This window comes from Pyrgilauda ruficollis, unplaced genomic scaffold, assembly GCF_017590135.1.
Source record: "Pyrgilauda ruficollis isolate IOZ18807 unplaced genomic scaffold, ASM1759013v1 scaffold73, whole genome shotgun sequence".
Lineage (NCBI taxonomy): Eukaryota > Metazoa > Chordata > Aves > Passeriformes > Passeridae > Pyrgilauda > Pyrgilauda ruficollis.
In genome coordinates, this window is record NW_024529155.1 from 2,137,403 (window position 1) to 2,164,001 (window position 26,599).

General features: G+C 44.2%; 1 protein-coding gene across 2 annotated transcripts; it reads left to right on the plus strand.

The window, feature by feature from the left end:
- Positions 1-101: 101 nt before the first annotated feature.
- Positions 102-12,361, plus strand: PTHLH (parathyroid hormone like hormone). 2 transcript variants are annotated; one of them, XM_041485980.1, is made up of 4 exons: positions 102-160; positions 2,654-2,776; positions 8,256-8,678; positions 12,218-12,361. In XM_041485980.1, the coding sequence occupies exons 2-4, from the start codon at positions 2,676-2,678 to the stop codon at positions 12,225-12,227; spliced, it is 534 nt and encodes a 177-aa protein (XP_041341914.1). In that variant the 5' UTR covers positions 102-160; positions 2,654-2,675; the 3' UTR covers positions 12,228-12,361. The 2 variants fall into 2 exon arrangements, with proteins under 2 accessions (XP_041341914.1, XP_041341915.1); XM_041485981.1 differs by lacking the exon at positions 102-160 and adding an exon at positions 1,532-1,653.
- The last annotated feature ends 14,238 nt before the right edge of the window (positions 12,362-26,599 follow it).

A 26,599-nucleotide genomic window follows, 5' to 3' on the forward strand; every position in this document is an offset into this window, starting at 1 on the left:
TTATTCATTTACTTCTTTTTTCTTTCTTTTTTTTTTTTTTTTTAATTTTTACTCCTTCTTAAGCATAGAATATAGTTTTGGAAGCGATTGCTGAGAAGAGCAACCACTGTTGGCCAGAGTGATCTCTGAGAGGCACAGACAGCTGTAACTCAAGGAAAAGGTGAAGTGTTAAATTGAGAAGAAACTTCAGGATTCTGAGTTTATAGAGGCAATTTATTTTTCCTGAATCTGTAAAAGATGATGTGTGTTGGTTTTTGGTGTATTTTTTTTTTTCAATCATTTCTGGGGAAAGGAAATTCTAAAAATATTTGGTGGAAGTTTTACTTTTAACATGAGCAATAGACCTTATGAGTTTGTGGGGGTTATTTTCTGGGGATGTCACAATTATTTTTAATTAGTCGAAAGGGCAGTGTAAATCAAAAACGCCTATTAGCTATACGTTTTAATTTATAGCCTACCAGGTGTTCAGGGAATTTATTTACAGCATAAACGATTTAATGTTTTCAGCATGATTTCTATTTCAGCTCTTATGCTGTCGGTTTTATTTGCCTGTGTGGTGCGGAATCTGGGCTTTTAAATCGTGTCAGCAAGCGTCGTTTAACTTCAAATAACCTGCAGGTAGAAAAACGCTTTGCTTTGCACCTAAACTTTCTCGGCGGGCCTGCTTTAATTCGGGGGCAGGATGAGAAGAAGCAATCAGCCGGCACGCCTCAGTGTTTTGTTGCGGCTGGCGAGGGTGTTGGGAAAGCATTCCCTGTAAATCAGGCTGTCAGCGGCACAGACAGCGACCCCGCTGCCCCCGCCGCGCTCTCTGGAGAGGCTCGGCAGAGCCCCGCCGAGGGGCGAGGGCTCCCGGGATGCTGCGGGCACGGAGCTGCATCCCCAGGTGTGCTGGCACGAACGTGAGGAGATGGGCGTGCAGATGGGCATTCCCTCCCGGAGAGCCGCCGGGGAGCGCTGCCCCCCGGCTCTGTGCCCGTGTCCCCTTGGGGCAGCCGGGGCAGCTCCTGGCACCAACAGGCTGGAGAGGCGGGCGGGCTGCGTCCCCTTCGGCTTTACACGAGTGTTGTCCCGGGATGGAAAAGTTTGGTGCCTCCGTCGCGGGGTGCGGGGCTGTCGTCCGGCGGTGCCCGGCGGGGTTCGGGGGTGGCCAGGGCAGACCGGGGCTGAGCGGGGCAGACCGGGGCTGAGCGGGGCTGCCCTCCCGCCGCTCCGGCCACCGCTGTCCCCGCAGCCCCGCGTCCCTGCCCGCCTCGCACGGGAGCGCAACCTGACGCAGCGGTTTGCAGCGCCCTGGCCAGGCTGAAGGAGGGCGAAGTGGAAGGCGAAAAAGGGAGAGGAGGAGAAAACTTTCCACTAGTTTACTTTTTTGGCCAGGAGCGCCTGTGTTCATAGACCGCGAGTCCTTCCCCCAGCCCTCCCCCTGAGCTCCCCCCTCCCTTCACTAGCATACAATTAGCATCATTAGGAACCGACCCTCCGGCTAATAGGGGAACGTCGACCAGCGACGGTAGGTGCGTGCAAGGAAAGGCGGCGGCAGTCCCGGGCAGCGCTTTGGGGCTTGAGCTAAAAAGTGCTCCCAGCGATGGGAGGAACCCCCGCGGCAGGGGAGACGCTGACCCGGGGGTAAACACAGAAAGGGGGAGCTGGAAGGTGAGCGAGAGAGGAGTGCGGCTGCAGAGGATGCGAGAGTTCGGTCGGAGTCCTTGGGGTGCGCTGAGTGCGTGTGCTGCCCGGTGTTTCCCTTTCTTCTCTCCTTTTTGATTGCGGGCCCGGGAAGCGCTGATTCCCAGTCTCCGTTTTGGCTGTGGGTATCCCGCCCGGGCTCTCGCTCTCTCCGCACATGTTCCTAGGGCGCCATCTCTTTGCAAAACCCTCCGTGCTCCCGCAGGTCTCCCAGAGGCTGCTCCGGAGCGTGTGAACAACGCAGGCTGCAGCCCAGTCCAACCTGCCGAGCCAAGCGTGCTTCCTGAGCCTCCCGGGGCTACCGCTCCTCCCAGACCTCTCGGGCTCTCCAGATAGGCAGCGACCTTTGCTTGTCTCTCCTTGTCACCGCTTGTCTCTCTCCTTGTCACTGTTGGGGACCAAAACTTTCTGGCAGCAGTGGACGTGAACCTGACCCTTTTTTTTTGCAGAGGTATACCGAAAGACAGATGCGGAGATGCATTCCCCCTCCGCCTCAGCCTGTGTGTGTGTGTGTTTGTGTGTCCGCGCGTGTTTACAGAGAAGCGAGCAGCTGAGCTGACTTTTTGGGAATCTTTCCTTATCTGCAAAGAGGGCTCCTGCTGTAACATAAAGCCCTGAGAAAGTGGCTTAGCGGACTAGAACTAAACAGGGCTGAGGGAACTCACTGAACCCCGCTCTAACCCCGTTCAAATGAGAGCTAGATGCTTTTTGAACTAATACCGAGAGAGATCTTGCCTGCGGGCAGCGAGAGACAGAGAGAGGGAGGGAGGGAGGGAAAGAGGGAGGGAGGGAGAGGCAGACAGCAAGGACGGGAGAGAGACAGAGCGAAGTTTGGAAGGAGTAAGCCGAGAGCTCAGAAAGTTTGTTTTTCCTTCAGAGCCTCGGAGCTGGTAGAGCCGAAGCTAGGACTCCTTGAGGACGGCGCTGGCGCATCTGTCCCTCGGGACTGACCTCTCTTTCCTTGCAGGTTTTAAGCCCCGGAGGATACAATGTTCGCTAAACTCTTCCAGCAGTGGAGTTTCGCTGTGTTCCTGCTGAGTTATTCCGTGCCCTCCTACGGGAGATCAGTAGAGGGGATCAGCCGCAGACTGTGAGTTTCTCTTTTTCTTTCTTTTATTTTTTTCTTCTTTGCCTTTATTCGCCCTCGCTGCGGCCGCGGGGCGGGTGGGGAGCAGGGAGGGAGGGAGGGAGGGAGGCAGGCAGCCCGGGAGGCTCCGCAGCGCTGCCGGCTCTGCGCGGGGCCGGCCCGGGTTACCTGCCCCAGGTGCTCACCTGAGAGCACATTCGGGGCAGAGAAAGGGCGCTTTGCAGCTGCCTGACCTTGCAAAGCTTTGGGGGAGGCGACGTGAAAGCTGAGGGGCTTCTCTTCCGACTCACCTGGGTGATTGTTGCGCAGTTGCCCGGGACCCTCGCAGGGAGCATCCCGGTTTATCCAAACGCTGTGTGTTGCCCTAACTTACAGACGCTTCCTCGGTTCTGGCGTGGAGCCAATATTGATAGGAGTAGGGGAAACATGCAGAAGTGAGGGCTATCATGACACTGAAGTACTGAACAATTTCTTTGGATTTCTGCCACTTCAGGGGGAAAAAAATCCAAAGGGAGTCCAGTATCTTACTTATAGGCAGAGGAATATTTTTTGATAAATGATAGTGTAACTTAAGACAGTCTGTTCAGGAAATGACCTTTTTGCTTCTTCCAAAATAATCAGCCTGGTTTATAGTAATACCCATACACAAAGTGCAGGAGAAGCCTCGGCGCTGATGCAGGAGCAGCTGTCTCACACATCTAACTCGCTGGCTTGCATCAGATTTTCTAAGGAAGAAACACCTCAGTCACACTGGGGAGGGCTGTATTGTTATTCAGTTCCAAAGGAAGCCAAGTTGGAGAAAGAGTGCTGGAAAATCCGATCACAACTTACAGGGAAACATGACACAGCAAACAATTTCAGATGGGTTTCCTTGTAAATGTTTTATTACATACATAAGGACAAGATCTCCAAATAGCATTTCCTCTGCCAGTTAAGCAACACACATAATAATAATTTAAAAAAACCCCAAACACACAAAAGAAAAAAAAATACCCCAGGTGAAGCGACTTCAGACACACCTAAATTTTGGCACCAGGCAGAGAGCTATTACAAATCTCCTACAGCAAATTGTGTAGAACATGTTATTGCTGATAATGTTACAGTGTATTATTCTCAGTCCATTAACCTTTAACTGCTTTGTACTCCTGAAAGCTGTTCTTGGGCTATTTCCTTCTTTTGGGACTATATTATATAGAGAAATTAAACTTAAGTTTCAAAAATAAATAAAAAAAAGAAAATAATTGAAGTGCAGTTAGATGCTGTTATTTTTTTGGCTAGGAAACTCTGAACTGGATCTAAGCCAAAATTGGTTGTTAAAAAAAAAATAGATTTGAAGAGAAATACTCTTTCTCTTTTTGAAGTTAGTGTAGTTCTAACACTTGTTTTTAAAGGTCAGGATTAGAGGTCTTCCCAACTTCCCCATTCTGTCCTGACAGGGGGGAAGCTACTAAGCTAACCAGTGAAAAAGCATTTCTCAGCTCCCTCTTTGCTCTGGCATGTAAAACACACACAAGAAACCAGTCAGCTGTCAGTTAGTGGCATTCATGTAGTTTTGTTTGTGGGCACAGCACAAACACAGACACCACACTCAAACATGTGTCCTGTTTTAATATCACCACAAACTATTCCTAGAGTTAATGGCTAATAACTCATTTAGGCTTTGAGATTTTTTTTTTCTTAGTCAAAAACTTAAGCCAGTAGTGGATGAAAATACTGAAGCACATTATTATAGACATGCAAAAACAATCAAAATTACATAGGCCTGGTTCTACAGACTTTGCTGAAGCAAATATCTCATGGAAAGCAATAGCAAATTGTCCCAAGAAAAGTTTTCCAGACATGTTATTTGTTATAGGAGTGCTTTAGCTGCTAAAGAACTTCTGAGAAACCAGTAATGCCTCAAAATGAAATTGCATATTTTTATCATCATGTCCAGACATCGCAGCATCATGTCCCTAGATCTGTTCAAAATATTTTTCTGAAGCCTGAGATAGGTTGAGCAGATTTCCCTCCCTTTGGAGTCAGTGGCAAGGGCACTCAGTCTTGCAAAATACAGAGAGCTGACTGAATCCTCCTCAGTTATTTTGCTGAATTTGGGATCAGACCCAACATGAACAGTCAAGGATAATAACAGCTAAATAAGAGCAGCTCTCTGAGATAGAAAGCTGTAGCTTGAAGAATGTTGCCTTTTAGAAATGCTAGATATCTCAAGGAAAAAAAAAAAAAAAAAAAAAAAAAAAAAAAAAAAAAAAAAAGGAGGAATGTGCCTGAAAAAAACAGCTTATCTGGAAGTACATGAAATCAGGATAGCCACAAGTCATGGATTTCTGCTGCTCTCCCCATGATGAGACACTCAGCCTCATATGTATACAGTGTACTTGGATCCAGTAATCAGTTTGGATGCTCTGGTCAAGTACAAACCATCAACATCCCTCTCTCAAAAGTGTCTGCCACATGTAAGCTTAGCATATACTGCTCTTGGTTTGGGTACAGGATTCTTTTCCTTGGAAGAGAGGTGTATTTTATAGAAGGATGGAAGGGACCTCTAGTGGGTCATCTTAACCCTAACAGCCTAATGTTTTTTTCCATATTGTGGCCAATATGTGAATGCAATCACTGCAGTCTCCATTGCCTTCCTCCTCTGAGTGTGTGGGTGAGATATTGTTGATATCTCCATTATGAAGCACTTCTTACATCAGTCCTCTTGGGCAAGCCTTTCTCTGTGACTTACAAACATAGGAGTTATTTGAATAACTGAGGCAGAAGGTCAAAGAGATACGTATCTACCACATCTTTGTTTCAAGGAGGTTTTTTGGTCTAGAGTATACAAAGGAAGCTGGTAGGCAAAATGTAATCCTTAAGTCTGGCTGAGTAATAAAAGTCATGTGAAATGTAACACTACATAATGTTATACAATCATCTGGAATAGCAGAATGTTATTTGGGGCCAGACTTGATGCTAAATATCATACAGACATTTAAAGAGAAACCTACCCTCTTTGGCACACCAATCCCTCACACGTCAATCCCTGCATTATTTTGGAAATGCATACTCACTCAAGATGTAGATCTTGTAATGCTCTCTGACTGCCTTGTGTGTACTGGAACCAAATGTTTAGGTTTCAGCTCTGTAAAATGGAATAGGTTTTCAATCAAGAGGACTTTAATAACAGGCTTTGGAGAGTCAAGATTTTGTCACAGTGGGGAAGTTGACCAAATACACATTAGAGGATTAAGGCAGCTTTGGGTTGTCTGTGATAGAAGGAATTATCCTTGGTAGTTCACAAGAGGCAGTAGGAAAGCTTTGCTCATCACATGAGACACTGGTTTACACTCCCTAAAGCAGAGAGATTCATACACTTTCTATGAACTAGAAGAGTGAAAGCAGAACTGCATTTGCCATGCAGATTTCCTGAGAAAATAGACTAGTGAAGCTCGGAATGTAACCTGGGTCACACTGGACAGCCTGACAGGCAGCACAGAGGCAGTGACACAGAGGAGCCCAGGGTGCTGGTTTTATTGGCCTACTTGCCAGTCAGACTGACCCTAATGAGAAGGGTGTTGGAGATGGCTCTTGTTCAAAAAACTTCTTCTGAGGCAGATCATGAGCTTGTGTTAATGGTCACAGCTGCACTGAAGAGAAAGACACGATGTGGGATCAGCTTAGCATTATTGTCACATTGCATTTTTGCTTAGGGACATTTAGAAGAGGGGCATAAAATATTTGTCCTAAAGGCTGAAGTCATTCAAAACTGATTTTGGGACACTTAAAACACAGACAATATTTGATTACATATGTACTCACAAACCTCTGTATATGCAGAGCTGATTTTGAGCAAGATTTTGACAGTCATCTTCCAGTCTCACTGTGGAATGGGGGAAAGGTGCTGTTTGAATTTTGCACTGAGCAACAGAGATGTAGTATCAGTTCAATCCATCCTTTGAACCCAGTACTCAAAAAGTGCAGCCCTACAAATACAAAAATTGAAGGGGATTCCCTTAAAACAGAGTTACTTTAAACTGCCAACTTCCAATAGCTCTGTTATTGATCAAGTCATAAACCTGAAGAGTTTGGCTGAGGGGACTGAGAAAGAGTACCTGCAGAACACTCCCAAATATTTTGCATTTTCAAATCTGGTAACATAGCAGGATGGGATGGAAGGAAGAAATATTCATTCCCAATGATGTGTCTTCTTCCAGTTCACCCACATACAAAAACCACTTCTTACCCAGCTAATTGACCAAATGATTATAGGACAAGCAAAGCAGTGAATGGAATTTCTTTGGCCAGTGAGAATCCAGTAGCATGCCCTACCCTGATGCAAGAGGAGAGATTCCATAGCCAAACTCTGCATGCTGGAGTAGAGCAATTGGAAGGATAAACTGTATTATTGCATTCATGGGAACACAGCTAAAATCCAAGCTTGTGCTCTGTCTGTGGTTCACAGCACAGCTGTGCATCTATTCCACTTCAAGAAAAAGGCATGTATTTTCTTACATTTTCTCTGGTTATTTATTATCCAGGTGTCATTTGTATCTTCTTTCCTCAGATGTTTAATACATTCCTTGCCAGTACAACATCTCTAAAAGACAGATAGCTACTCAACTCCCCGTTCCTTGAAAACAAGACAGAGCTCAGCATACCAAAAGGTCAGGATGAACTCTGGAAAAACCACTCTAACAAACCAGGATGCTCCTGAAGAAGATCCAGTGAAGAGGGTTAGCATAAAATTCAAACAGCACAGCACACAAGAAATTTGGCCCCAAAGGTTCACACTTCAAGCAATACTAGGAGGGCATCTAAAATCATAATTAGACACAAGTGACCAAGCAGTAAATCCACAGGAGTAGCTGAGGCTCATCTCTGCTGATGCTCAGGCTGCTTCCTTGGATAGCTCATTATGGACTGAAGTGCCTGTGCTTTAGGCACCCAAATTCAAACCTTTTTCCCTTATACTCCTGTATTTCACTTCTTTAAATGTAGGAGTAAAATGCACTTTTATGTGCTTGTTTATGTTTTTGAAATACATGACTAAGCAGAAGAAAATCACTAGAATGATGCTGTATAAACACTGCTTCCGACTCCAGTACAAGTGCTGGGTTTTCCCTCTCTTCCTGCATTATCTGACCCTTTAGTTTTCCTATCTCTGACAACTGCCTTCCTGCTTTTACTGCCTCAAGTGTGATATATTAAGAGTCATGATGCTTTCCTAGAACAGAGCTGTGACTAATCCAGCTCCAGTGGTGTGTGATCAGTCAGCTGAGAATTATTACCCACTTGGGTCTTTCACTTCTCTGCTGAGAGCAGCTACTCTGAGGATGAAGCAGGACTTGCTCCAGTAGTCTGGCTTCACTGGATGTCTCCAAGCCTGGTACATGATCATTGTGGCCACCACAGCCAGAGAAGAGAGGAGCTCTGCCAAACACTGGGCAATAACCAAATCCTAAATATTTTTTCCCTCTCCTCTCTTTTCTTCTTTTAGCAAACGAGCTGTATCAGAGCACCAGCTATTGCATGACAAGGGCAAGTCAATCCAAGACTTGCGAAGAAGAATATTCCTTCAAAATTTAATCGAAGGTGTCAACACTGCAGAGATCCGCGCAACGTCAGAGGTGTCACCTAACCCTAAACCTGCCACCAACACCAAGAACTACCCTGTCAGGTTTGGCAGCGAAGATGAGAGCAGATACCTAACTCAGGAGACAAACAAATCACAGACCTACAAGGAGCAGCCCCTGAAGGTGTCAGGGAAGAAAAAGAAAGCAAAGCCTGGAAAACGTAAGGAACAAGAGAAGAAAAAGAGGCGAACCCGCTCAGCTTGGCTAAATTCTGGCTTGTACGGAGACGTCGTGACTGAGAGCCCACTCTTGGACATCTCTGTTACTACACATAATCAAACTTTGAGGTAATTCTGTATATTCTTTTGGGGACCATGCAATTTATTTAACTGAAGTTGTTATCCCTTGGTGTGAGAGGCTGAGGCCAAGGCCTCGCTCAAACTGGGAGTAAAAGCAGATCTTTGTGCTCATGACTTGGCAGTGGCTTTTCAAGCCACTTTTCAAGCACAGTCTCAAGGTGCTCTCAGCAGGTAAGTGCCTCTTCCACTTTGCACTGGGGACAGAGCCTTTCTTTCCCATGAGACACAACTCACATAAACAACTTATTGCCGAAATCTGCTCCCTGAAGCTGAGTAGTAAATGAAGGTAATTCTGTAAAAAGGAAGCATACCACAGTAACTAAATTTTCCCTTCCTGCTTTAACCGTAGTGTATCTCACATTGTATCTTGGTCCCACACTTGGGCCTCAGCAGATTGAAAGCTTTGACTTTTATTTAAGGCTTTGCATCTATAAAATGGCGAAGTTTTCTTTCCTTCCTCTCAACACCTCCCCTTTTTGGCTCCTTTCCTACCCTTGCTTTACAGTTTTTCGTTTCACTGTTTAACCTTAAGGGAGAACATGGAAAAATTCTCTCTCAGTAATATCTGCAAACAACACAGACCAGCCTTTCACCATAAAATTTTCCCTGCCATTAGGATTTTTTAATTCAGCTCCATCCTTTTGCCAGCTTGTGAAGCAATTACGTTGCTGCTTAAAAATGTTTAGCATTGCTCTTGGAGAGGGACATGCTTCCCTCATGCATGACAGTGAATGGCCTTTAGGGCAGTGGCCTGGAGACATCAGCCTAGATGTCCCAAGTGAATCATCCCCTTGCAGTCATCCCAGCTTGAGTGGAAATCTGCACACTTGCAGACAAAGCCAAGGATTCCACTCTTCAGTTCTCCTCAAATGTTTGCATTTCACCAGCAAAACCCCCTCCTTTTCTCTCCTCCTCCCCTTCACCTTGGCAGAAGAGAGACATCAGAGAAGTGTCACTTGCTAACAGTAAATCCCTTGGAAAGAGACACCAGCTGTGGGATTTACTAAAAATCCAGCCTGGGATTAAGCTTTACAGCCCACAGTTTGCAATGTGCTCCATCACCTCAGCTCATGCTGGCATCTACAGGAGCTACCAACACCTGGGGCTGGGCACTCAGATCATGGGCCGTGACCATAAACGAGGATATCCCAGACCAAAAACCAGGATATCCCAGACCATAAACCAGGTGGCATGGCTGTAGCAGGTAGGAGGGAAGTAAGAGACTCTGGTTTGTCTCAGCACATTAGGAAAAGCAAACTTCAGGATTCTGCTCAGGAGGTGCCTGAGGTTTCAACAGATATCAAGGTCAAGATATCAACAGATATCAACACAGTCGTGTTGGTCAGTATATGACACCTGTCTTGAGCACAAAGAAATCTAGGCTGTAGGGAGAAACATCGTAGGGAATTTCAACAGTTATTTCTTTTTCTTACTGGGCTGTCTTTGGTGTCCATCTAATGGGATATATAAAAGACAGGTACAACCTTACTGATTTTCCCAGTTCAGCCTTTCTGTTTGAAGTGTGTCTGGATGGCTGAAGGCTCTCAGCTTTACTGTGGATTTCAATATCCAAATGCAGCGTTTCTCACAGATTCTTAAAAAGAACCTATATTTTAGATAATTAATTGGAGATGATTAAATAAGGGGAATCCATTAAAAAAGGAAAAGGGAATTCCTCCTTCACAAGTACAGAGAATATGTTGGTTCAGCCCTAACAAACTTCTAGTACCTGAGCTTTTAAGTTATCTCAGTAGGCTAGCAAAAGATGTAAACTTTAAGCATGATTTTCACTGTAGCTCTATGCTTCTTTTCTGCTGAACACCCTGGATTAAATCTTCATTCCAATTCTCTCTGATCAGTCTTGAAAACAAAATTTTGGGTTTAGGGCCAAAAAAATGGACAACAATAACATAAACTCTAGATCTTTTGAATTCCTACAAGGAGTATCTCATGGAAGAAGCCAATCTTGCAAAACCTAGGTCCAAATCACAGAATGCAGCTTGCAAATTATCATTAGTAGAGAGCCCACTGTCAAGATGTGGCTTAGCTTAAACTTTAAAACCAAGCCTAAAATCCAGGCTAAATTGAAAATTTCACTCTCTTAGAAATAGGCCTGAGTAGTGCAGACATGCACACACACAGAGCCATGCTGTATGAATTATGTGCCATTGTTACACCTGTTGGAATATGTCCTGAAATGGACCCTAATATTGTTGCTACCTAATTATCAAGGAGCTTCATGCTAGCATTTCCATTCCAGGCACTTTAAAATTATTTCTCATGAACATTCCAGCTATATTCCCATTTAAATTAAATTAAGATGCTCTTACTTAATTTCTAGAAAACCTTTTAAATGTGTAAGCTCCTGAATGATAGCTGTAGCTTCCCATTCAATGTGCATGTTAAGAAAACCTTTTAAACTCTCCAGGAGCTGAGGTTTGTTGTGCCTCACACCCACACAATTTTGGCCACATGGGATGTTACCCCCAGCTCTGGTGACCAGCCCTGCAGCGGAGAGAATCCCACTCCATCCTATATCTTAGGTGCTTCCCAGGGAACCCCTAAAAAACACATGCTGTTCACAGGGACAGAAGGGAAAAAAGCCCAACCCTTCAGCATTTCCTGCAGCACCTCTGAGCAACTTTATGTGGGAGCACAAGGAATCCACTGACAGGGTGGGAGCAGGCTCTGCTCTGTTCTCATGGGGAGAGAGCTCACACCAGCCTGCAGCATCCCCTGGAAAACTCCCAGGTCTCAGGACTGGGTGCAGCTGATTGCTTCAGCAGGGCTGAACGCAACAGGAGCTGCAGGGTAACAGGATGGGATGGATGCTTTCTTTCAGGACCAAGCTCTGTGTCTCCCAGAGGGAAAGTTTCAGGATTAGAGCCTTTTCACGCAGCCAGGCACAGGAGGAGTTGCCATCAAGGTTGTGCTGGCTCCAAGCCCTGAGCAGCCTTTGCTCACACACACACCACAGCCCCCTGCCTGAGGGCTGGTCTCTCAGTGGGAAAAAGAGACCAAGTGAGCCCCATGGCACTGTATTCATCAGAACATGGCATCACACCCCAGCAGTTAACACAGCATCACCACAGCGTTAACAAGGACTCAAAATTATTTTTGCTTTTCTCCAACTGTATTTTTTTTTTCTTTTCAGCACTTGACATTTTTATCATAGGGTGATACAATTCTTCTGCCTGAGAAGATACTCAGGTATCTTCTTGCATGAGAATCTAAATAAAAAATAAAAAGCCCCTTTCCATTCCTCTGAGGGTACAATGGCCTCAGTGTGTGACAAACTGTGGGTCATGACAATTCTAGAGGAGTTGCATTGAAGAAAACATAACAGAGATCTTGAATAAATGTCTAAAACTCTGACATGGTCAAACAGGCCCTGTTATGGCAGAAGGTTACTAGCAAGGCACACCTGTTACAGTTTGTGGCACTCTTGCTATTGATTCTATGTCCACACATTTGAAGTGAAAATTAATTAATTTTTCTGTTTTTCTTGTCCTTTCTTTTCTTTGCAGGAGGCGCTGATGTTTTCAGCAAGAGATATTTGGAAGACACATTGCAGTATTCTGTAATAGTGAACATATGGGAAGTATTAAAATATTTATTACCTGTAAATATTGTAAATGCTCAGAATAAAACCTTTCCCCCCCATTGCTCTCTGAAACTGCACATTTGGTTATTGTGAATTTTCCTTTTTTTTTTTTTTTTTTTTTTTTGGCTAAGGCTAAGACAATTATTATTGTCACATTTGCCATAATTTATTTTGTTGACTGGTGTATTTATTTTGTGAACGTATCTTGGTGCTGCTGACTTTCTATATTTTTTGTAACATAATGCACTTTAGATATACATATTGAGTACATTGATAACTGACATAAAATGTTCCTGTTTTGTGGTTGACTTCAATGAATGCCTACATATAATTGTTCAAACTGATTTTCCTTTGTGCATGTATAATAGCAGTATTTTAAAATTTGTAAAAAATGTCTAATAAAATATAATCTAAATCATGACTCAAAAGGAAAATGTGTTTTTTAGGAATTTCAAGAGCAGGAACAAATTTTTTTATTTACTACATCTGAAAATTGTTTTAAATGTAATGTGTTTACATTGGTCTAAACTCCCACATTTTCACATTAGCTTTTAGTTAAAGATCACTCAGAACATATTTTTGTTCCAGTGTTCTATTTCAAGTTACTCAGTTGCAGAACAACCCTGGGGGTGAAAAAGGCTCCCAGAGCTCAGACCCCGGTGCAGGGGAAGCAGATTCCCAAGGTGCCCAGAACCCCTGCACTCTCCAAACTGGAGGCAGTGAGGAGCAGCCCCAGGGGAGGCTTGGCTTGCTCTGCCCTGGGAAGGTGCTCACAGGACCCAGGTTGCCCAAAAAAGCCCAGCTCTCTGTCCTGGGCTCCCAACACCTCTGCCCCCAGAGCCAGGTGGCCACAGCACCAGCAGAGCCTCAGCTCTTTGTGCTCCTGCATGTGTGAGGGGGCAAAACTTGTTTTCTGGGTGGACATACAGAGGCTGGAAACTGTGCCAGGGGATGTACCACCAGGTGCTCTTGCATTGCTGGAATACATTTTCCCCTCTCCCACTGCAAAGATGCCTCACACGGCTCTGTTTCCAAAGCCATCCACATTAATCCTGCTTCTGCCTCGTCCCCACAGACAAGACCAGCTAAGAGAGGCACCCCCTTCAAGACTTCATGTCCACTGGCTGAAGGAAACACGAGAAAAAAAGTCATGATCTATCACTTTTTCTTGCTTTTATCCCTTTCGTGTTCAAATCACAGCAGCGGCTGTTGGGGCAACCTGAGTAAAGGGAATTGTTTCACAGAGATATCTGAACTTTGCAAAGTCCAACTGAATTTCCTCTGTCCCACTCCTTTAACACCAGCAACATCAGAAAAATGCAAGCATGGAAAAATAAATCACAAATCCTGGGAATTTTAAGATAGTTCTTGTAATTGTTGCTCTGTTCTGTCATTGCCAAACTTTTCTTTTTTATTCTTCTTTCCTTTTTTTTTAAGTGCCATCTTTTTCCATTGCCAAAGTACAGCCATCATGTAATATAAACCAGATGTATTTCTGCTCCCTACCCAATCTTGCAGAAAATTACCTCAAAGAAAATACTAAAAGCAGGAAAACTTGAGAAAAAATCACCCATCCTTCCCAATCTACTTCTCTGGAGTGTGAAATTCAACGCTTCATTATGTCCAGTTAATTACAGCAGCCACAAAGCACGTGCATGCTGTTTCCTTTTCAGATGAAAAATATGGTACATGATGAAGCATAGCACGAAGGAAAAAAGGCAGGGTTTCTGCACATTTTTGACTTGGCCTCCTTGCACATCCTGCCTATTTATAGTATCCAGCTAATGCTTGGATTTATACAACTGAAGTTAACTGCAATATATTCAGAAGACAATTTTGTATCTCAGGATTACCAGCATATCCCAGCTGGAACTAAAACTGAAATCTCTGGTGGTCAGAGGCAATTTATCTTCTTCAGAAAGGATGAGCCTTGGCAGACAGGGGTCCAAAGAGCTTGAACCAAACCAAAAATCCAAGTGCTTAACCTTGGCTCCACAGAAGTGGCCTCCTCGTAAGAGGAAAACTGATTTTGAAGTGTCTCTGGTCTGCTCTGTATTCTTCCACTGTCCAGTGAGGACTTGTAATTTTTTCCTAGTTTCCTATAGGTAAAACCTGCAATTGTAGAGAGTTTAAGCAAAAGTTCTGTTTTTCTGAAAAACCTTTGCACAGGCCTTACAAAAGCTGTGTGTGGAGCCTGTGCTTCACAGACTCTGGTTTGAAAGTCGATGCTGCAGACTCCACCAAGCTGAGTGCAATACTTTTTTGAGCTCTCAGCTTTGCAGGAAAATAAATCCTGAAGATCCCCATTTCTGAGACAAACTAGAGCAGTTTGCCTTTCTTGCAGTGGGGGGTAAGATCTCCCAGAGATTTCAGTTTCTCAGACAGTTAAACCCTAAATGTTCAACTAGTCTCAAAGACACCTGCGGGGGTCAGGACCTGAGAATCAGAACTTATCCTGGTATTTTCTAATGTCCATGGCACCAAATCCTGGAGGAGAAAAGAAATAATGCTCAAACTTCAGTATTTCATGTTTTACTGAACGATCTCTAGGAAGGCTGCACTCTTGCATTCATGTCCTTTCGGCTCTGTTTCTCTTGCTCTCCCAATTCCCAGCTAATCCCAGACCCCACCTCCCTCACAGCAACTTTCCCCACCAGTCTCTTGTCTCAGCAAGCCCTTTCTCCACATCCTGCCTCACAGCCATTGATCTTGTGTTTCTCCAAGCCCTTTATCCCAGCTTTTCCACTGGTGGGTTGTGCTCTTCCCTCAGCATCCCCATCATCCCCCATTCCTCCTGCTCTCTGCCCACCTTCCAGCAGGAACAGAGTGGAGCAGCTTCCTCCTCACTTTGCTTCACATCACCCTATCCCAGTGGCTTTTCCCAAGCTCCTGGCTAAGCAGGAGCTGTGGGGAAAATCATCCTTTGCCTTCATCGTCTCTGAGCATGAGCCTGCTCAGATGGCAGGGTCTGCCCTCCTGGAGGGTGGTGGGATGTGCACAGAAAGTCCACTCATGCACAGGAACTGAACTATAATGAGGGTTTTGCTGATAAAGGAGATTCCATTAAATTAATGTGATTTTTCAGAGGCTTACAGCATGCCCAGATGTTCCTCAAGGTGATAAAAGAGCACTCACTATGCAGAGGATGCTCTTCCAAATTTCCACTTTTTTCTCTGTGAGCCATAGAGGTGCTAGGGCTTCTCAGGAGAAATTCCAAAAGATTTTTTACTTGGGCAATACAATTGATTTTCCTTGGTTTACATTTAAACACATAAATTTGGCTGAAATCTCCTGAAAGGCAGTTTCCAAGGTTTCACCTGGACAGGTCAAATACGAGTCAGAACTACAAAGAAATGAGTGAGGCCAGCGTGTGACACCAGGGCATGGTGGCCTCACTCAGGCGTGTCCTGAGCAGCAGTCCTGCCTCCCAGACCCAACCAGCACAGCCTGAAACTTTGTTCCTGCCCAAGACCTCCAAGGGGAGCACAGGTTTGGCACCCACCACCGCTCTGGTTTTACAGCAGTCCCCGTGTTTACTACAGAACTTAAAAGTGGTTAAGAGACATCAAATGCTGACAGCTCTTCCCAGCAGCTCCCCTGTGCTGGACCTCCATCACAGCCCTTTCCAGGCTCCGTGCACTTGGCACAGGGAGCTCATGCAACAGTAGAGTTCCTCTCACAGAGTTTGTTTCGTGGTCCTTTGTAAATACAGACATTTATCTGGCCTTCGAGACACACAAAAAACAACGATTGCAGTTTATGCCTGTCCTCTGGAAGGGCTCTATGCTCTCAAGGAAGGCATTTCAGGCACAGGAACTGCTTGGCTTGGTTTGAAGCACTCCCCACCCCAACCTGTGGACAGCACTGTCCCAACACAACGCAGCCACAGTGCAGTGATCATGCCTGCTCACTCATGAGTAAGTGCCCTTGATCTGCTGAGCCACCACAGAGAACTTGGCTTTCTTGCAGTAATTCAGAAAGTCGGGGATTGCTGGCTGTATTTAGTTACAGCCTTTGAAAGTTTGAAACATTTTGTTATTTGGTCATAATTTACTGCAGAGAAAAAGTGCTGTGATAGTTTCTGTGGAGTCTGAGGAGCTTTATTTATTTTAAAAAGAGATACTACTAGAGGAAGCACAAGCCACCTTTTAAGCACCACAACATGATACCTCCCAAAATAAAATGGGAACCATGAGCATGAGGAGTTGGGTCAGATGAGCAGCAAAGTCACTAAAAAGTACATTTTGTCCTCTACTGAAACCACCACCGGCTTCTGCAAATAGATTCAAGAACAAAGCAGGGAAAGAGGCACATGCATTCATCCCCAATTTTAATGGGGTGAGCACTGGGACTCCTTGGGAAAGTAATTTCATTTCTTTATCCTAGCAATTATTCAAAATGGAGTCACATTTGTCCAATTTTCTGAAGGTTTGTGAGCTGTGTGAAAAGCTTGGGGCAGAAATGTAAAACATTAGTGTGTAGCCTGCCCCTCTCCCACTCACTGGCTTGGTTGGTTGGTTGATTGATTTTGGTGGTGGTAGCTTTGATTTGATTTGTTTTGTTTTGTTTTGTGTTGTGTTGTTTTGTTCTGTTGGGTTTTTTCACCGTGGTTGCTTATCCCGGTTTTTAACCAGGCTATGAACACGGTCATCAGGTAATAAGTGACAGGTTTCATATTCACCCAGATAAAGGTGACAATGCTTAAAGACATTTTATCATGGCTCATCCATCCCCCAGGATGCCCCTCTGGACACTGACTTCAGTGGAAGCTATGCACACAGCTTCCCACACAGTTCTCTGAATACACACCCCCTCGAGTCCACTTTTTTAATTGGTTTCCTGGACGGTTCTCCTCACAAATAATTTTTTCCTGCAGTTAATGTTAACTAATTTGCTGTGGAAAATGTCTATGATCTAACCTTCTCCATGCCTTTCTTTCCAGATGTGTGAGTGATCCAAAAGAGTGGTTTGCAATGCCTATGCCATGGACCATCCAACAGCTGGATTCTGCTCTCTGACAGGGCAGGTGAGCATCCTCTGCACACTCATGGGCTCACTGCTGTGCTGAAATACAGGCCTGGACTTCAGAGAGCATGTTTGAGGCCACCCTGCATAGTGTGGACCAAGTTCCCTTAGGAAAAACTTCTGAACATTTGAAGGGATTTTTTTTTCCAGTGGAACTTACAGGAAAGCCCTACATATTCACTAAGGAAAATCCTTCGTTATGTATTGGAACCACCTTTCTTGCCATGGCTATGCATCTACAAGCATGTTAAAGTCTAGCAAGAGGGATTTGTGGGGATTACTGTTGTTAGAATTACATTTTACAAGATCTGGGTCACTCAAACAGAAACTAGGGCACAACAAAAGGAAAAAGAATCCCATCTTGTCACCTTGTGCGTCCATTTTCCCCATTTTGTCACTGCACTGGAGGAGTGAAGATCTACTGTGATTCAGCTCAAGTTTTCATACTGGTAGACACTTTACCTGTTTTCATAAACTTGTTCTTGACCTCCCTCAGCCTTTACTAGCTGAAAGGCCATGGAAACACACAAGCACTGGGTGCAGCTAACCCTGATCCAAACCAGATCAGACCTTCTCCCAGTAAGAGGAAAAGTGTCTGTGTCACGTACTGCCAGAGGTTCAGGTCAGCAATCAGACCAACCCCAGGGTGAAATGAGAACTGCCCCCTGGCTCCTCTCACCCAGGCCAGGGAGCACAGGGGTGGTGGCCCATCCATGTGAGAACTGGAGCTTAAGCAGCCAATTCCTCATCAGGCTTTTAGGCCAGTCTCCTTTTGGAATTCTGAGACAAAACAGGGAAGATTTAGGACTTTGCTGTACCCACTTTAAAATGTCTACAATTTCCAATGCCAGCAGGCAAGAAGAGTCTGTAAACAGATCTTCTCCTTTCTACCTTTTGCATTGCTCCTGTTCCTGTTCCAATAACAACCAGGAGAGATTTAACAGGAAAGCACATAGGCTTAATACATTTTTCATGAGATAAAATGGGCTTATCATGCTTTTGGGGATAATGATGGATCTTCTTCTTATTGTGTAGCCATGACATTCCGCTCACACACATCAAATCACCGGAGATGAAGGACAAGCCTCCTTGTAACTCCCCAAATATCCTGAGAAATGCACCTTGGGTTGGCAGGCTTGCTGCACAGCCTCGAGCAGTTTGAGTCTAATGTGCCAATATGAATCCCACATCATTCCTTACCCATAAATAAGCAAGGATTGCATGATCTCCTGGACCACAGAAGGGTTTTTCACATGCACAAGTGCTCAGTCCCTGATCACAGGGAGGCTCTGGAGTTTGTTGGATGCAGAACCTGCCAGCCACTCACAGCAAAACCACAACAACACACAGAGTCTGCAGAGAAGGCGGGAAGAAGAAGGCAAGAGCAGGGGCAGAGCCAGCTCCAGAGACTGGGAGGATGTGTGGGCTCATCTCCTGGGACAACCAGGACAGAGTTACTGACAGCCACGTGAAGGATACACAGTTCCAAGTGATTGCTGGGACGAATTGGCATCGGTACAAAAACTTAACAAAAGTTTGGGATTTTTGAGTGTGAAAGATCCAGAGAAGCTATGCTTCAAAAGGTCTCTTCTCAATCAGCCTGGATGTTGTGCAATGGCTACAGGAAGTTCCTTACAGGACAGAGTAGATTTGTTAATATCTGAAACATCAGATCATGAAATAAGATACAGAAAATGATATCCACATTAATGAAATGCAGCTGACATCTACTGAGTTTGGATTTTATTTTTGTACTGTACTTACTCTTACATCAGGGCTCCATAGGGCTAAGCAGATCCAGAACTCTCAGCTTTTCTCAGTTTTAGAGGCTCATTATTGGCACAAGAATGAAAACTTTAAATAAATATATCACAATCACTATGACTGCATTTGAGCTGCTCAGATAATGATAAGATGACATGGGGTAAGTACTTGGAGTTAAGAGCTCTAACAACAGTTGATTCGTCACTTATATTTAATCCATTTAAGAGACGTTTTTATCAGACAAAGATCAACCCACTGGGACCATTAATAGTTACACTTATAAAAATAGCCAGCAGCCAGAGACCAACAGAGACAGACGTAGCAGTCTTACGGTTGAAAATCACCAGTAAATTTAGAGCACGCTCACATGAACGTTTTGCTGTGTGTGTTATTATTTAAACAGCATTGTAGTAAGAGCATATGCATGCATAATCAAAACCATGCCCAAGGATCTAATGAAAATACTGGGAACAAAGGAGCTCAGGAGAATGCCTGGCTCTTCCTAGGTGATTTTAGCAGATGAAGAGGAAAGGGAGCACAAAGGCAAGTTGCCTGGAAGAGCAGTGGGCTGATTTGTCAGAGCCTAGGTGGGATTACATGGAACAATTCCCAGCGGAACATACAGTGTCTGTTAGGTACGGAGAAAGGAATGCTGCTCTGGGTGCACTATAAACACCCTGCAGAGCTTTTGTTGATGTTAGCAGGAGCTATCCCCGGGCCCAGCAGATTGCTGGATGTGCTCACCGCACACCGGCTGCCTCCCGAGAGGGGGAGAGGCTCACAGAATCACAGGGTCACAGAGACAGAATCACAGTCAGTCACAGAAACACAGAGTCACAGAATCACAGAGTCACAGAGACAGAATCACAGTCAGTCACAGAATCACAGTCACAGACACAGAATCATAGAATCACAGAGTCAGTCACAGAGTCACAGAGTCAGTCAAAGAGTCACAGAGTCCATCACAGAGTCAGTCACAGAGTGACACAGAGTGACAGTCACAGTCACAGAGTGACACAGAGTCACAGTCACAGAGACAGTCACAGAGTCACAGTCACAGTGACAGTCATAGAATCACAGAATCACAGTCACAGAATCAGTCACAGAGTCACAGAGTCACAGAGTCACAGAGTCACAGAGTCACAGAATCCCAGAGTCACAGTCACACAGTCACAGAATCCCAAAGTCACAGTCACAGAGTCACGGTCACAGAGTCACAGAATCAGAGAGTCACAGAATCCCTGTCACAGAACCACAGAATCCCAGAATTACATAATCATCACAGAATCACAGAGTCACAGAACCACAGAATCAATCCCAGTGTTACAGAACCTCAGAATCACAAAATGACAGAATATCCTGAGCTGGAATGGTGGAGCCATATGGATCACTGAGCCCAGCACCTGGTCCTGCAGAGCATCATCCCCAAGAGTCACACCCTGTTCCTGAGAGTGCTATCCAAATACTCCTTGAGCTCTGTCAGGCTTGGTGCTGTGACCAAGCTTGTCTCAAGGCAGGCTTTTCATCCATCTCAAAAAAATATCAGTAGTTAGCCCAGAAACCAGATGCTGATCTCACATTGGATTCTCAGGACTCATCCCTCATTTCACCAATATTTACCCTTCTGCCACTAGACAAGGCCATCAAGAATGAGGAAGGTTACAGCAGATCAGACACATAAGCTACATCCAAGCAAAACTGCACACTGCAGGCATGTCCAAGCTGGGAAATTTATGTGTAGATTTCCCCCGATACAGTAGACAATAAATTAATTTGTGAGGATCTTCCTTAAAAACCCAGACTTCTGGTTTTTTGGTACTGTTCTAGGGCATGGACAGGCAGGGCAAGGGAGGCTGTAGGGCAATATTCAAGGGGCTTTAGTCATGCAAACCTTCTCTTGGGTTCACTGGCAGTATTACCTTAATAAAAAATACCCCCAAGAGCCCCTCAGAATTTAACAGCATTTGACTAATTTTCAACCCAATTTCTGTTCCAGTCTGTGGTGATCTGTCTTTTATTTGCCTACAGAGGTGTCTCAGTCTTAGCCTCTGATGCCCTCCCCTTTCATCCCCATCCTCCAGGGCTGTCCCATCAGCCCTCTGTAGAGTACAGATTTATAAGCTGTACATATAAGGTGAGCAGGCTTATAACTTCAGAGCTTCTGGCACAAGGTACAAAGTAAGAGTAACAAAAACACTGACATATGCAGCTGTTTCTTTAAATAAGGGAAGGCCAAGCAAGGTGACTGCTGCCAGCCAAGTCTGAATGTATAAAGAGAACCACTTCCAGAAAGAGGGCTCACAAAGTTCTTGAAAGTGGGACCACCTCAGAGATGAAGTTAGTCCCTTCCCCTCCCCCAGTCTTCCTTGACCTGCTTCAAACTTCAGCAAATCAGTTTTTCCAAGCCTCTCACCCCCTCCCGCCCTTTGAGCAGTCTGATTTTTCTATGTGAACATTTTGGCAGATCTGAGAACAGTTTTACTCATTCATTTAATAGTCACAAATAATGGCTCTGTTTCACCAGTTAATTATTTCACCAGTCTCACAGATGCATGTCTTTCCTTCATGTTCAGTGGGGAGGAATCCAGTGCCCACACAAGCAACAATAAAAATCTGATTAAAAGACTGATCCCTTCAACACATTTTGCTCTATGGATGTTTGAAAAAAAGAAAAAAAAAAAAAAACAACAAAGAAAAAAGGAAGAAATTAGCTCAGTTTTTTAGAGGGTCACAGCATGAAGGACATAAATGAGGAGAACCACTGGAGGTCACTGTGACAGAAAAGGAGAATGAGTCAGATGAAAGCAGGACCTCCAATTCACCAGCCAGTTTGTGGTGGTGATGGTGGCTGTGGGGCTGAAAGGGTGAGAGAAGAGACTGTATCTTCAGTCTGACTTTACTGGAATTTGGAGCCACTGGCTGCAGAAGCAAGGCAGGAGGTGAGGCTTGTGTCCACATCAAAAGCTTGACTTCTGACCAGGTTTCCCTCCAAATAACATCAAACTTTTATCTCCTCTAAGTGTTTACCATCTTCAGCCTGACTGTGAAGTGTCCTGCTCTGCCCAGGGTCTCCCAGCTCCATGCCTTGCTGAATGGGGACCTTTGCAAAAGACAAAGTCACGTTATATCTTACATATATAACACCAACCTGCCTTCAGATATACTGGTTTTTCCCAGCACTGAGGGAACTTTCAGCTAAGACTTTGCCTCTTCCCCAGCTGGCAGAGAGGTCCCAGCACTGTACACAGCACATGGGACTCGTTCCTAAAAGTAGGATCACACACTGCCTACAGCGCCGTCGGCTCTCCAGCCTGTTTCCAAGAACTGCATAGCTTGAAATCCTCGTTTGCTTTATTAATGTGTGTGTAGGAGGGAGGAAAGGAAGCGCTGTGGGGGCAAGGGGGACAAGCAAGAAACATCACACCTTTCAAATGTAGGGGGTCATTTTCTGCTTTTTCCACCCTTCCCCCGGCCAGCTGTTAAATCCCATGTTTCTCCAGCCATGCCTGCTGCCTCTTTGACAGAGGAATGTGCAGCAATCATCACTTGCAATGGCTGAAATCAACTGGCAGGACCCACAGGAGAAGAGGTTTGCAAGTTCATTTGGAATAAGAGCCCAAAAACCAATACAAGTTTGCTTCTTTCTTCCCTTTAGAAGTACCCCCTCTTTACCCTGCAGCTTCCTTCCCATCCCATAGACTCTCTCTGTTTTTTATGTGCCCTGTTGTCCTCCACAAGTTTCTGGTGACTTCTTATTCAGCTCAGAATACCTTACAAAAGAAGAAGAAAAGTGAAATATCTGCTGTCAAATACAAGAACGAAAATCAAGCTGCAAATGCTGCATCTTGTGAGTGGTGTCCCCCTTCAAAAGCAGCTTTCCTTTCTGCCTTATTTTTTTGGTCTGTCTGCATGTATTTTTGACTAATAACTATGCATACATGCACATGCACGTACGAGTGTGTGTGTGAGTGCCAGGGAGCACATAAAGGGTATTTGGGGATTCTTTGGTTTTGGACTCTCACACATAGTTGGGGAAGGCAAGTTATAAACATATAGGTAGGTCCAAGAATGAATACTTTAATATTTGCAGATCCTGGTGGCTGCCAAGTGCTAGCATTTCAGGGATGCATATTCACATGCAGCTGGAGACACAAGTTGGAAGGTACCCAACATTTTGCCAGTCAGGTTCCAGACTTGAAATATCTCAGCAGACCCACATGTGGATGTTAACACAAAGCAGGGAATGTTTCCCCTTATTCTACATACTCACTAACTAATCAGCAAGCAAAACAGTCTGCAGAGAATAGGAGGATGGAAATCATGCTTTACTAGAAATCCTTCTCAAGGCCTCCAGGTCAACCTTCTACCTCCCCAGCCTGGAGAAAGACACCAAAGCTTATTAAACTCAATAAAAACCAACACACAGTCATTCCCCTTTGGGATGCCTCACCTTCAGGATATTTTCTAGGCATTTGTGCTAAATGGTTCTTTGCAGCTGGGCTTTTTATTTGATTTCAGTTTCTTAGGGCCATCTCCCGCTCCAACATTCCCCAGCTTGTTTACGGCCAGTCTCACCAGTGAGCCGGGTGCCAGTTTCATTTAATTTGTTTTTCCAGTGGCAGCAACAATCTGTGTGAAAAGCATAAACAGAGGGAAAGAATCTGGAATCAACAAATGGTGTGCACAGCTGCACACCATAATTTCTGCTAGTGAAAGTTTTAATTCCGGTCATCAGAAGAAGAGCAGAAGAGTTGGAGGCAAAGAAGAGGTGGAGTAGTGGAAGAAATATAGCAAGAGGAAATAGTAAAATCCAAGGCAGCTGGAGAATCTTGGAGTCATTATAATTAAGGCCCAACAGGTTACAATTTCTCCAAAAGCAGTCAAAGCCAGAAAGCAGCCAACAGGTCTTCAGGAGGAATTGCTCAAAGATGTGATTCTAAAATATATAGTAGCAGAAACAGGAAAAATTGTTCATTTCTCTTGCAGATAAGAATATTTCACCAAGACACAAAATGAGGGGAAAAGAAGTCGTAAGAGAAAGAAAACTGCATAAATTAAAAAACCCCAAAACTTCTTTATTTCAAGGGAAGGGAAGGGAAGGGAAGGGAAGGGAAGGGAAGGGAAGGGAAGGGAAGGGAAGGGAAGGGAAGGCCACAGCCCACACCTCCCAGAACAGGATGTACTGGGAGACCTTCCCTCTATGCCCTCACTCCCTTCCCAGATAAGAGCTGCAATGGGCCTTGTCACATTCAGATTATTGCCCAGATAATTCTTCTTAAGAACTTCATTTAATGACTGCTGATATCAGCATTAGGTGGTGGCATTAGTACAGAGTGAGGTGATCCCTGTGAGAGGCCTCAAAACCTGTGACAGTTGAATTTGTTTGTGAACTGACATCTCTGTTGACAGCCCTCACAATTTTCTTTTGACCCACCATCACTCATGCTTGAAGACACACAACTCATTGAAGTCTTTACACTTTTAGCAGTGGCTGATATTCATATTAGTTTATTTAAAAGAAAGAGTGATAAAATATATAAGTTCAAATTCTTGCATACCAGACATGCAAAAAGAACTCTTAAAAACTAAATAAATGAAATAAATATATAAAATAAAGACTTTTGAAGTAAACAATATATTTTTATTATTATCCTGTAGTTCAAAAGAGCTACAGATGAACACAGATAAAACTCTATCTGAGTTTTAGCAAAGATTTCAAGGTACTGCAATTAAACTTTACTGATTTATTTGAGAACTGACTTGAACTTCTAGACTAGAAAGTGGCTGAAAGACCATAAACAAAAAGGCAATAAGAAGGACTGCATTTTTGTCACAGCTGTCATGTGAGTCATGGATTTTCATGTGCTTTCAAAGTATCCGTGACTTTTGATATTTAGGGATTTTGCATGTGGGCTGGTAAACGTGATGGTTAAAGAGCTGAACCAATTTCTCTGAAAACCTTGAGTTCTGCCAAGTTAAACCCTCGACTGCACGGGAGGCTAATAGAGAGCAGGAGCTCAGCAGCAACACTGTGGTTACACAAAGGATCAGAGCAGTGAATTCTCACTGAGAGCTTTAATTCCTCCAGGGATACAGAGATTTCTCTTTCCCCACAATATTTGCTGTTAGGTTGGATTTGCAAAGGCCTGCTCTGGCAAAACAATGACTAAAGCTAAATGGCTTCTCACAGTAAAACACAGCAAAATAATTACTTGAGGGAAGGAGGAGGGGAGAAAAAGAGAGAAGGAAATAAAAGGGAAAATAAAGATGTGTTATTTATAACCAAAAAAAACCCCACAACACTTCTTCACCTGCATCCCTGCATCTGTCACAACTCTCTCATGACACTTCCATACAATTGTAACAGCAGTGAGTCAGACCAAAGATCTGTCTGGCTCAGGACCCTGTCTCCAAATCTGGCCAAAGCAGATGCCCAGGGAAAATTATAAGCAAAAGATACAGTGATACTTCCTTGGAACACTCTTCCAACTTCCAGCAATTTGCAGTTTAGGGACTTTCTGGTTTTGTATTTAATAGCCTTAGTAGATTTTTCTGCTATGAATTTGCCCACACACTTTTTGAAGCTGTGTATATTTTTCTTGTAGTTACTGTTACTGAAGATTAATCAGAGAATTCATTACTAAACAATGATACTAAATAAATTTTCAGAAAACCCAGGCAAATGTGCCAAAGGAATTACCCTTGGTCCTGTGGTGAACATTCCTTATTAAAAAAACCAAAAAAGATGGTGAGAAAGAAACATTTCTATTACTCCATCAATTGCCTGGTCACACAACCAGGATGAAGTGGTCAAGTGTCTCAGGATACACTTGAGCTAATTATACACCAGAACTTCTATATATACAAAATATACGAACGAGAAATAAAGATAGGAAAATAGTGTTTACAGTAAGAAAGGCTGTTAATAGCTATGACAGCATGGAGAGGCATTTCAGACAGACAGATGATGGTTTCCTGAAAAAGCCATGATCAGGCTATTCATCCTTTTCCAACTGCACTTGTTCAAACAGAAGATGAGTTTTGCAAAGGGTCACTGAGTTTTCTTCAGCCGGGGCACCAAAGGCTAAATTGATCCAGCCAAAAGTCCTGCTGTTCCTTCTTTACCTTCTGTCCTCTAAACAGATCAGCAGGAGCTGGAGACTTCTGAAAACTCCCACTCTGAAAAGTTTAACCACAACAGCTCATGAATTTGTCATCAGACTGGTTGTATCTTCCTTGTCAAGCTCTCCCTTTCTGTTAGAAGGGTAAACCTGTGCTCATGCATTATGCTCTCCACTAGCAAACAGACCAGTTCTGCTGTCAAAACAGCTAGAAACAAAATAAAATTGGTCCTTATTTTTTTTTTTCCTTTCAAACTGACGTCTTCTTTTCATAAACACAGGTAAGAAGAAGTGGCAATCAAAAAAACCCAAACCAACAAGCCCCAGGAGAGACTCATACCAAGATTGCAGGGAAATCTCTTGCATAAGCTTTTAAACCAGACTGCTTAAACTGA

Excerpts from the sequence above, each read along its gene's own strand:
- PTHLH (XM_041485980.1), top strand. The coding sequence starts at position 2,676 with ATGTTCGCTAAACTCTTCCAGCAGTGGAGTTTCGCTGTGTTCCTGCTG. Across the intron at positions 2,777-8,255 it reads GAGGGGATCAGCCGCAGACT|CAAACGAGCTGTATCAGAGC; the intron begins GTGAGTTTCTCT and ends TTCTTCTTTTAG.